Source organism: Equus asinus, chromosome 11 (genome assembly GCF_041296235.1).
Source record: "Equus asinus isolate D_3611 breed Donkey chromosome 11, EquAss-T2T_v2, whole genome shotgun sequence".
NCBI classification, from domain to species: domain Eukaryota; kingdom Metazoa; phylum Chordata; class Mammalia; order Perissodactyla; family Equidae; genus Equus; species Equus asinus.
Window position 1 is genome coordinate 85080735 of NC_091800.1, and position 12706 is coordinate 85093440.

A 12706-nucleotide genomic window follows, 5' to 3' on the forward strand; every position below is an offset into this window, starting at 1 on the left:
AGCCCTACTCTCCACCCATGTTTGCAGCTCTTACTGCCCGTGGGTCCTGTCCCCATGCCTGCAGCTCTTCACTGCCCATGGGTCCTGTCCCCATGCAATTTCATACTATTCTCTGAATAAAAGAGCACTACTGCCAGACCTTGAGAGCCCAAGAAATCTTTCTTTGACTCCTCGACTCACCGAGCCCACATCACTGAGGCTGCGGAATGTGGATCTTGGTGGTCTCCATCTGATTCTCCTAGCCTGCTGATTGGTTAAGGGCCTTACCTTGTTAGGCCAGGGGCCTTGCTGACAGCCCTGTCTCCTTAGGCTGGTTCCGTCTCAGGAGCAGCCCATTTTCAGGGAGAACTTGGCTGTTTCCAGGACACTGCACACTGGTTTGTTCAAACAGTGTAGATGTATCTAGCTAGCTAGCTACTCAACAGTAAAAGTCAACACTATGAGAGAAACTATATGACCAACAACTGGGCTTTCACTGCTGATTTTATTTTTTTGTGGTTTTACTGAGATGTAACTGGCATACAGTAAACTATATATTATCTAGCCCTGGTGTCTAGTGGTTAAGACTCTGTACTCTCACCCCAATGGCCCCACTTCATTTCCCGGTCAGGGAAGCCCACCACCTGTCTGTCTGTTGTCCTACTATGAGAGCTGCCTGCTGCTGTGATGCTGAAAGCTCTGCCACTAGTATTTTCAAGTACCAGCAGGGTCACCCATGGTGGACAGTTCTCAGCAGAGCTTCCAGACTAGAGAGCCTAGGAAGAAGGACCTGGCCTCTCACTTCTGAAAATAATTGGCCATGAAAACCCTATGAATTACAGCGGAGTATGTCTGACAGTGCCAGAAGGTGAGAGGATGGCACAGAAGACCAGGCAGGGTTCCACTCTGCTGTCCACAGGGTCACTAGGAGTCGGAATCAACTTGATGGCACTAACAACAAAAAACCAATATATTTAACAGTACCATTTGATAAGTGTGGTGTGGGTTACTTCTGTGAAAACAAAGCACAATCGAGATGATACGTACATCCATCACTCCCAAAACTCTCCTTGTCTCCATCAGCAATTCCCCCACCCCTGCTTCTTCCCATCCATGGGCAGCCATGCACCTGCTTCTGTCCCCATGTAGGAGCTTGCACCCTCTAAGTTTTATGTGAGTGGATCCATGCAGTGTCTGTGATTTTCTGCCGTTCACTCTGCATAATGTTGTGGTTGAGTGTGTCGACAGATGCTCCTGTTCGTGACTAGGTGGTGCTCGCTGTATGGAGCTATCATGGTTCATCCACTCACCTGTCACTGAGCATTTGGATTGTCTACAGTTTGGGGCTATTACAAAGAAGGCTGCAATGAGCATCCTTCTTAAAAAAAAATCAGAAACTAATATCTCTGCCCAAGACTGAAAACACCATGACGAGTGGAGACTCTCGGACAGTTGTCACACAGAAACTTCCAGGACAACAGCAGGGGGAGCTCTCTGGACCCACTCCCCAGCAAAACTGGTGAAAATTATTTTTAAAACAACCATTTAAAGTCTATGGAAATGGTCCTAAGGATATACAGCATATGAAGAAACATTTGTTCAAGAAAATATACTAAAATTTGGCAAGAACACCCAGAGTCCACAGTACTTGGGTGGAGACCCACTCCCTCCCAGCCCTTCAAGGTGGGGACTCTGCTCCAGCTGCTACAGACAAGAAGGCAGGGCCCCCTCTCTCTCCAGCTCCCAGCTGAAGGGCTTTCTTCCTGGGAAGAGCAGGACTACAGCACTTCTCATCCTGTTCCAAGCTGCCTACTGCTGAGACTAAGTGAGTGTGGCCCAGAGGTGAGGGTCCCTTCTTCTGCCCAGCTCCCACCTGGGGATTGGAGGCTCTGCCTCGGGCCTAGTGTTGCTGAGGATACTGGGGCCTGATCCCCTTGGCTTAGCTCATAAAGCAGTGCTTCAATGCTAGGAGAGTCAAGCCACAAAGAACTGTGTGTCCTTTCACCCACAATGGAGGAGCACCGGGTGTCACTCACAGAGCAGCTTGCCATCGTCCCCACTCACAGCTCCAGAGCTCTGGAGGGGGAGAAGCACGTCATAAAACAGAGAACTCCTGACCTCTCCCCAAAGGAACCGACTTCACTTGCAGCAGAGTGTGGGGAAGTCCAAACTTCATTGGTCATGAAATCAAAAGCATCCAAATTGGGAAGGAAGCTGTCTCTATCCACAGACGATATAATCGTGTATATAAAAAAATCCTAAGATAACCACTAAAAAACTACTAGAACGAATATACAAGTTGGACAAGGTAGCAGGATATAAGATCAATATATAAAAGCCAACTGTCCTTCTATACACTTGCAATGAACAATCTGAAAATGAAATTAAGAAAATGATTCCATTCACAAAAGCATCAAAAAGAATAAAGTACTTAGGAATAAATTTAGCAAAGGAAGTACAAAACATATTTTGAAAACTACGAAACATCATTGAAAGAAATTAAAGAAGATCTAAAAAACTGAGAAAACATCCCACGTTCATGGATTGGAAGACTTACCATTGTTAAGCTGGCAGTGTTCCCCAAACTGATCTAAAGACTCAGTGCACCCTCCATTAGAACCCCAGCTGACGTTCTTGTAGAAATTAACAAGCTGGTTCTCAGATTCATACAGAATTGCAAGGGACACAAAATAGTCAAACAATCCTGAAAAAGAAGAACAAAATAGGAGGACACATGTGTCCTGATTTCAAAATTTACTACAAAGCAACGGTAGTCAAGATGGTATGTACTGGTCTAAGGGCAGACATTTAAATCAATGGACTAGAACTGAGAGTCCAGAAATGAAGTCACGTGTCTACAGTCAATTTATTGTCAACAAAGATGCCAAGATCATTCAATGAGGAAAGAATAGTCTTTTCAGCAAATCATGCCAGGATAACTCTTTATTCTCATGCAAAAGAAAGAAGTTGGACTCTTACCTCACACCATATAAAAGAATTAACTCAAAATGGATCAAAGACCTAAATGTAAGAGCTGAAACTATAAAACTCTTGAAGGTTTTAATTTTCCTTTTTCTCCCCAAATCCTCCCAGTACATAGTTGTATATTTTAGTTGTGGGTCCTTCTAGTTGTGGCATGTGGGACGCCGCCTCAGCATGGCCTGATGAGCCGTGCCAAGTCCGCGCCCAGGAGCTGAACCGGGGAAACCCTGGGCCACCAAAGCAGAGCACACGAACTCAACCACTCAGCCATGGGGCTGGCCCCAAAACTATAAAACCCTTAGAAAAAAACACAGAGGTGACTCTTCCTGACTTCATATTTGGCAACAGTCTTAGATATGAAACCAAAAGTATGAACAATAAAAGAGAAAATAAATAAATTAGACTTAATAAAAATTAAGAACTTTTGTACTTCAAAGAACACTATCAAGAAAGTGAAAAGAAACTCACAGAATGGGAGAAAAAATTTGCAGATCTTGTATCTGATAAGGGACTTGCATCTAGAACACAGAAAGAGCTCTTTCAGTCCAATGATGAAAAAGACAAACAACCCAATTACAAGATCTGAATAGCTATCTCTCTGAGGAAGAGATACAAAAGGCCAACAAGCACATGAAAAAGTGCTCAAAATCATTAGTCATTAGGGAAATGCAAGTCAAAACCACAATGTGATACCACTTCACACCCACCAGCTGGGCCAGAATCAAAAAGCAGATAAGAACAGCCCTGGTGAGGTTGTGAAGAAATTGGAACCCTCTCCCGCTGCTGGTGGGAATGTAAAATGGGGCAGCCACTTCAGAAAGCAACCTGACAGTTCTTCAAATGGTTGAACATAGAGTTACCACACGATTCAGCAATTCCTCTCCTAGATACATAGATGGGAGAAATGAAAACACGTCCACAAGTAAAATTTATACATGAGTGTTCACAGCAGCATTATTCATAATAGCCAAAAGGTGGAAAAAATCAACTGAAGAATGGATAAACAAAATTTGGTATACCCATACAATGGAACATTATCCAGACATGAAAAGGAATGAAGCACTGAAACGTATTACAACATGGATGAGCCTTGGAAACATTATGCTGAGCCAGTCACAAAAGACAATGCATCATATGATTCCATTTATAGGAAATGTCCAGAATAGGGAAATCTATAGAAATAGAAAGTAGATTAGTGGTTGCTCAGGGCCAGGAGGTAAGGAGGGAGAGTGAGTTGATTGTTGAGGGTACAAGGCTTCCTCTCCAGAGTGATGGAAATGTTCTCATTGACCATGCTGACAGTTGTACAGACCTAGGACACTTGTATTAGCTCAGGAAGGAGTTTTCATCTTAAAAGAACAGGGCTTGAAGTGCTAATAGGCCTCACTGCTGTGAAGATGGCGGAGTGGGAGCCAGGAGCCTGTCCCCCAACAGCACCCGCACCAGGGCTGTGTGAGGCAGCTGTTTTCGAACTCAGGAGGCTACTGAAGGTTTGTGGCTTCCAGCGGGGAAGGCTTGGACTGTAAATTGTGGTTAATTTTAGTCAATTTTAGCTCTTAGCAAAGTAGCAGCTACTCATCCCCACCCGTCTCGCGGCAGGTGCTGTGCACATGTTCCCGGAGCAGCTTCTGGAGCCAGAGTAAGCAAAAAAAGCCCCTGGCCCCCAACCATCAGGTCTGTGCTTGAGCCTGATTGCTGCTGCTGACCACAGACGTGCAGACGAAGGTGGCAGCCCCTCTTGCTGCACTCCCGCCACTGCTGCGAGACTGTCTCCTCAGCTGAAGTCACTTCCAGGGAGCTCAAAGGACCGGCGCCCTCTCCCTACCTCTCCCTCGTCATTCTCTTTTTCCCCTTTTGGGAGTCAGACACAAAGACCAGGGCATTCAGAAACAAGCACGTGCACAGGGAAAACTGGAAAGTGACTGTGCATTCTCAAGGAAAGGCTGACAAAAGAAATAAGAAGACATTAAATTTACACCTCAGGCTGATCTTCAGCACAGAGACAGCCTAAAACAAATTAGGCTATGAATCTACAGAAGCTCCCTGAAAAGAACCAGCTGTCAGATATACTAGACAAAGACTTTAAAACAGTGGTCTCCAGAGATGTTCAAAGAACTAAAGGAAGATGTGGATAAAGTCAAGAAAACAATGTATGAAGAAAATGGAAACATTAATAAAGAGATAGAAAACCTAAAAAGAAATAAAAAAGAAATTCTGTAGCTGAAGAGTACAATAAATGAAATGAAAAATTCACTAGAGGGAGGTCAAGACAGAAGAAAGAATCAGTGAACTCGAAGACGGGACAACGGAAACTATCGAGGCTGAGGAACAAAAAGAAAAAAGAAGGAAGAAAAGTGAGCAGAGCCTAAAGGACCTGAGGACAACATCAAGCAGACCAACAGATGCATTGCAGGAGTTCCAGAAAGAGGGGCAGAGAGAATATTTGAAGAAACAATAATTGAAAACTTCCCAAATTTGATCCAAGAAGCTCAACACACTTTAAGTAAGATAAACTCAAAGAGATCCACACCAAGACACGTTATAATCACACTTTGGAAAGACGAAGTGAACTTTGAAAGCAGTGAGAGAGAAGCAGACTGCCACGTACGGGGATCCCCAGGAAGAGCATCAGAGAGTCCTCGTCAGAATCTCTGAGGCCAGAAGACACTGGATCGGTATATTCAGAGTCCTGCAAGGAAAACACTGTCACCAAGAATTGTATATCCGGCAAAACTGTCCTTCAAAAGTGAGGGAGAAATCAAGACGTTCCCAGATAACCAAAACCTGAGGGAGCTCATCACCACCAGACGTGACCTGCAGGAAACGCTCGAGAGAGACCTGCAGGTGAAGGGACAGGACACTGGACAGTGACTCGAGGCCATGTGGAGGAGTAAAGATCTTAATGAAGGTCAATATATGGGTAAATGTCAAAGCTAGGATTATTGGAACAAGGTTTGTAACTACTTCTTGTTTTCTACATGATTTAAGAGACTAGTACCTTTAAAGAAAAAATGTGACTGCAAAACTAGTATTACTGTAACTTTGCTTTATAACTCCAAATTTTCTTTTCTACATAATTCAAGAGATCAACTCATTTAAGAGAATTATTTTATGTTTATTTATTACATGAATATTTTATTATTTTATTATTATTAGCTCTCTCCATCCTGTTCACCAGTGTAGGCCCAGGGCCCAGCTCCCTCCGTCCTGTTCACCAGTGTAGACCCGGGGCCCAGCATAGTGCCTGGCACACAGTCGGTATTCAATCAATGTTTGTTGAATAGCCAAACAATCAAACAAGCTCACCAGTGAGTTCCCAGTTACCAAATTCATTGAATTGTTTCCTTTCAAAGTTTTAAAAATGATTTTCATGTTTTTTCCTGATTAGAAAGTAATACATATTTGTATTAGAGCATATAAAGCATAAATTAAAATTGCCTGTAATCTATCACCCAGAGATGATAATTTTTCTGTATTTGTCTGCATTTTCTCACAGTTATATTTTTGTGCACATAGAAAAGTATAATTAAAGTTGTTGTACCTCATATACAATCTTATGTCCTGACTTTTTTCACCTAACATTAAATCAAAAGAATTTTTACACCTCATTAAAATATTCTCTTAAACATCATGTAACGGGTTCATGACCTGTTCTCTTATGATAGCACCACCATTTACTTAATCAGTTCCTTGTCAGTAGGCCTAGAGATTAATTCAGAGTTTTCACTGCTATAAATGACGCTGACATGGGCACTTTATGCACTAATTTTCATGCAGACTCTTTTCAGGCCCCCTTTTTTGTGTTGAGTGAAATTGCGAATTTTCATTGTTTTTAACCCATAAAAATGTCAGTTTTGTTTGCCCCAATCCAGCGCCCAGCTCTTCCGAAGCAAGGGTGTCAGTGTTCCCTCCGCTGAGCTGTCGCTGTCTGCCAGCTGGCTCTCACGCTTCCTTCCCACTGATCACTTTCTCATGCCCTGTTTTGCCCTTCAGTCCCCTTACCCTCTTCAGTGCTGGGGCCCCGTCCCCACCTGGCCTTCCCTCAGCTCCGCGCTAATGCCGCAGATCTCTTCCCACATCCTAGTCTTCAGGCCTGAGTCACCCCAGCATCAGGTGATTCCACCTAAATACCAGGACCCAAAGCCAGTTAGACCACGTGCTCACCTTCCTGCTCCCCCGCAACTCAGTCTCTGACTCTGGGCAAGATTGTAACCCCAGCAAGGCTGACTGGTGCCGCCTCTAAGGATTAAGCGAGATAATCACATTTCATAGATTCTAAGACACAATCCCATCCCCCAAATACACATTTTGATGGCTCTGAGGTGGGAGTGTCTCTCACGGGGAGGGATGTGGCATGGCGTGGTGTGGCGTGGCTGTGCTGGAGGCACTTTCTTTCTTGGTGGCACATGAAACGAGGGTGGCGTCTGTTATCCATGCAGCACAGTGTACGAAGTATTCAGACAGCGCTCCACAGATGTTCTGCGTGCTGGGGAGGCTGCTGCGCTGTTTTCTGGATTCCAGCTGCGCTCTCCGTGTTCACCCAGTCGCTTGATGCTGAAACCTTTGCTCCTTTCTGCACGCTTTCCTCTGCGCTCCCACAGTTGTTCCTCTCCGACAGCTCCCTTCCCCTGCAGAAGCAGCCGCCTGGCTCAGGCTTCCTGCTTCTCTCACCGGGATCCCTGCTGTGGGAGCCCAGTCGACACCACTCCAGTCTCCTGCTCTCCGGTCTCTTCTAAATGCACATCTGAATGTTGTTTAAAGGCCCTTGATGGCTCCCCATTGGGAGACTTCAAGGTAAGTCAGAACTCCTTGCGTGGCGCCCAGGCCCTCCACAGTCCATGCCATCTGGCACGTCCTTCCTCTCCTGGCCTGCCGGGTGACACCCGCCATTCTTTCAAGGCTCTGTCCCCGCATCTCCTCTCCTAATTGCCACCTCTTCCCACTGCCCTCAGGAAGCCCTGAGCATTCCCACCTCTTGTCCCCAGCGCATCTACAACACCAGGTTGCATTTTCCCCTCTGCTTGTCGTCTCCCCTCACTGGGCTGAGGGCTGTGTCAGTTCAGCTCTGGAGCCCAGTACCTCCCAGTCTGGGCACTGGAGAAGGATGGGCCCCTACACGTGAAGGAGAGCTCGCCCCCTCTAGGCCCCTCCTAGCATGCGGGCACTCAGGCGCCTTCTCTGGAATGCAGACTGACGACTCTGTCGAGACTTTAACTCTCAGTATTTCAAGAAAGATCTATGCTGTTTTTTGGAGTCTAAATGGGGGGGCGGGTTGGCGGGGAGAGGAGAGGAACTTGCAGAGTGCAGAGAGGAAACAAAATCATTCTGGAAAGGATCCCAAACTCAGAGCCTTTGTATCAAGCTCGAAGATGGCCAGCAGACTGGGAGAGGGCTGAGAGGCCCGCGGTGCTCTCGCCAAGGGTCCTGGGAGAAGGCCGATGTGCCAGGTGAAAAGGTGCCTTTGCATTTTCTTCATTTTATTTATGTATTTATAAATCTTTTTTTTTTTGGAGGAAGGTTAGCCCTGAGCTAACATCTGCTGCCAATCCTCTTTTTGTTGAGGAAGACTGGCCATGAGCTAACATCCGTGTCCATCTTCCTCTCCTTTATTTGTGGGACGCCTGCCACAGCGTGACTTGCCAAGCGGTGCCATGTCCGTACCCGGGATCCGAACCGGCGAACTCCGGGCCACTGAAGCAGAACGTGTGCACTTAACCGCTGCGCCACCGGGCTGGCCCCAACATTTTCTTCATTTTAAATCCATAGCTATTTGAAATTTCCATTCACTTCATCAGATTCATCAAACACATGGTCTCACTGATTCTTTGCTGTTTTATGACATTTTATTCTATTGCCAGAAAGCATACACCAAATGGTCACATGCTAACAACAGAAGACAGAGCAGTGACTTGACTGATGAATTCATCCACTCTTTCCTCACGAAAAATTAAGAGGAGATGAAAATGAGCTCAGCTGATTGATTATAGGTTGTGGGAGAAAGACTTGGTGAAAAATAAAACTTAGCGGGATAGTATGCATAAAACTTCACTGGGAAATCATGTGATAATCCTGAATTCGTGTCACACACCCCATCCAGGAGGACAAAGAAAATTAACAACTTGAGGATTTACCAGGTAATTTAAACTCTAAACTCTCCCTCTTCATCCCCGTTGCTGGCAAAACCATAATTCTGAATGAAGAAATATGAGATTTTAATTTTGTCATTAATTATCCTGCTTATGAATGTCCCAGTGAGTCAAATGAATGGGCTGTTAAATCTTCACTGACTTCCCTTACCTGTACACGAGCCGCTGTGCTGTGGACATTTCAGCAGACTGTGTTGCCTTGAAATCCAGTTCATCACAGGGCAAGTGCAGGGATGTCACAGACATCACAGTTTAAACAAATACCCGGGCCCCAAGCCCCACCCCCTACCGAGCAAGGCCACTGGTCGAGCTGGCCCCGCAGGCGTCTGAGTCCTTGCTGGCTCTGCCAACACTCGTTTCCATGCCTGGTACGACGTTGAAGCCCCGGCCTGCTTGGCTTGGACAACTCTCCCAGAATCTGGAGGCCTGGCCAGAACAGTACCTTTTGCAAAGATTCATAACTAGGGGCTAGCCCCATGGCTGAGTGGTTAAGTTTGCACACTCCACTTCAGCGGCCCAGGGTTTTGACGGTTCGGATCCTAGGTGCAGACATGGCACTGCTTGTCAGGCCATGTTGAGGCGGCATCCCTCATGCCACAACTAGAAGGACCCACAACTAAAATATGCAACTATGAACTGGGAGGCTTTGGGGAGAAAAAGCAGAAGAAAAAAAAAAGAGTGGCAACAGTTGTTAGCTCAGGTGCCAATCTTTAAAAAAAAAAAATCATAACTAATGAGCAATTACTAATTACTAAAGTATCAGAAAAATCTACTTTGTTTTGCAATTTATATAGAACACTTGAACATTTCATGTCAAATCTTTATTTTTAATTATAAAACTAATATTTGTTTATTGTGTCAATGAAAATAATCCATAACCAATCTGTAAATGAAAATTTGGGTGAGTTTATTCTGAGCTAAAATCTGAGGACCATGGCCCAGGGCCTTCCTTCCCGAAGGAAGAAAGGGCACCGAAGAAGTGGGGTGCACAGAGTGGTTACATACCCCCAAACAGGGTGTTTCACATGTGATTGAAATGTCCCTCCCACAATAGTCACAAGATTGCCCTGTCGGCACAGCACTTGATGGACACAGCAGGTAGTGGGTCTGCTATCTTGGTGGGCGTAGCAGGAGGCAAGTCTATCGTCTGGAGCTGGGCGGTCACAGGTGAGCGCAGCAATCAGTTCCTAGCCTAAGGAAAGGTTCTTAATCCTTAAGAAATGCCAACGTTGGGAGGGGGAGGGAAGTCAGTTACAGGAGGTTACCAGAGAAGCACAGTAAAATGCAGATTTAAGTCCTTGCCTTTGGTATTGATTAAGAGTTTCTAGAGAGAAGGTCATCTCCTTTCTTCTTCCTGGTACAGAGAGGGAGGCACCTTTTACAGATAGAGATTTACCTTCCAAATGTAAATGTGTCCTAACGAAGGGCAAGTTCTATTCCTCAGAGCCTCCTTCCCTGTCCCAGTTTATCAAAAGCAATCAGCCTCAAATAGTCCTGATGCCAAAGAGACATATCTTGGGGTGGTCAATTTCAGGTCCCTACAAGGTCAAAGTTTACTTTTTTCCAAATTTATTGCAAGTTAAAAAAATCAGTCTGCAGCATCAGCAACTTTTCACTTTCTTGCACTGGGTACAGCTGCCCTGGCCGCGGCTCCCTGCCGGCGGCCTCGCTCCTCCCGAGCTCTGTCGCTTCTCCACCGGGGCTCCTTCTCCACCCGGGCTCCTACTCCGCGAGGCGGCTCTGCGGCCTCCTCCAGTTTGCGTGTCTCACCGTTTTCTGACGTCACTCTTTTCAGTATTTCTGTGTCTTCTGAGCAGAACACTGTATTTTCATCTTTTCAACTAGTCCGAGAGGCTCTCCCCTCAGTTCCTTCCATTTAAATTTACTGACTGTCATGTTTGTCTCATTTCTGGTTTCCTGTTTGTTTTCCTTTCCTTACTCTTTTCCCTGTCTGTGTTGACTTCTTTAGCAAATGTCAAGAAAATGCTTGGAAGCTGTGCTTCAAACCGTCCTTCATTTATTTACTTTGACTCTCTTGAAATCCCTCTTTTACATGACAGGAAACAGAGACGCCAGGAGCACAGGCGGCCATTTGGATGCAGCGCAGCAAGGGCTCCTGGAAGCGGGGCTTCCCGCGCGGCCCGGCCCGGAGCCGCAGCGAGGCCGCGTGTGCCCGGCGAGGCCGGACCCGGGAGCCGGGCGGTTCTCAAGGGCCCCCGCCGAGCTCCCCGCCCGCGCTTCCCTCTCGAGACACACGGGGACCCTGGACGCAGCCCGCGGCCCGCAGACCCCGGTGGGACTGTGGCCCGAGGGGCGCCACCCGGGCGGCGGGCCCTGCCTCGGGGTCCAGGGCCGTGGGCTCCTGAGGGTCTGCGCGGAGGAGGCGGCGTCGGGCACCGAGAAGCGGGCGACCCCAGCGCCGTCCCCAGCGGCCTGGCCCCGCTGCGCCTGCGCTGCTCCCGACGGGCTGCCTCCCGGGAGACCGGGCCACGCGGCGCTTCCTCGCAGGCTCTTCCCCTGAGGAAGAGCTGCAAAATCAGGCACTTCGAAAACCGCGCGCTTAGCAACCATCGAACTCCGTTTTACAGGACCGGAAAGTTGAAAAACGGTCGAAAGAAACCCCAGTAGCCGCCTGTGACCAGCTGTCTGAAGACCAGATGCCACCTCCTGACATCCGGTGCAGACGGGGCATATCGCCCTTTACCTCTAAAATTCCAGAAGATATGCCTCTCGCTGACTCGGCGCGGAAGCAGCCGCCCCCTCCTCCTCCTGCCCCCTCCTCCTCCTGCCCCCTCCTCCCCCTCCCCCTCCTCCCCCTCCTCCCCCTCCTCCACCTTCCCCCTCGTCCCCCCTCCCCCCTCCCCCTCCTCCTCCCCCCCTCCTCCTCCCCCTTCTCCCCCTCCTTCTACTCTGAGTGCTCTCCGGTGGGAACACTGCACAGTCATGCTTAGCTGAAGGGCTGCACAGCCAGCTTTCCTGGACATCTCATTTTTTTTTTTTTTTTTTGCTAGTTTATAACTTTCCATCCTCCTCACTTTACTCAAGTCATCCTCATTTATCCTAACTCCAAAGTGAGAAATTACTTAACTAATTTGATAGCTGTTTTTACCGAGGGAGGATAGATTTCTATAAGATCATCCAGTAAATCCCATTAGCCATCCTGGAACTTACTGGAGCCCTCAGTGAACAGGAACGATGTATGACTTTGATCTAGTGCCCTGATCCCAAATAACCCACACACACAAGGAGGAAACAGACACCAGAGGTCTCGAGGCAACAGTTAAATGTTTGTGTAACAGCACAGCGCAGGGTGGCAAGGCTGTGGACCTGAGCTGACTCCAAGCTCACTCAGCCCCTGGACCTCTCTTCCTCATTTGTAAAGCTGTGACGTGACCCACCTCCCAGAACTCCATTCAGGTTTAGACAAATCAGGTTTGCAAAGATGGCTATGAAAGTGCCTGGCATTCACTTGATGGGCAATAAAACATTGTCTCTTTCCTTCCTTCTTTACTGAATGCATCTGCCACACTATAAAAACACTAATAAAAAACACTAACTCAGAAGGATATCTGCACCTCCACATTCATCATAGCACCATT

General features: G+C 47.1%; 1 protein-coding gene across 5 annotated transcripts in view; it reads left to right on the top strand.

The window, feature by feature from the left end:
* CFAP97D2 (CFAP97 domain containing 2) overlaps positions 1 to 12706 on the top strand; it is a 43542-nt gene that overhangs the window by 21833 nt on the left and 9003 nt on the right. Inside the window, exon 4 of one of the 5 annotated variants that reach the window (XM_070520223.1) lies at positions 11168 to 11903. The exons of 1 other annotated variant lie outside the window; for it this stretch is intronic. In XM_070520223.1, coding sequence (XP_070376324.1) covers positions 11168 to 11735 — 568 coding nt within the window. In that variant the 3' untranslated portion in view covers positions 11736 to 11903. 3 more of the 5 variants (XM_070520226.1, XM_070520225.1, XM_070520224.1) reach the window with 3 other exon arrangements.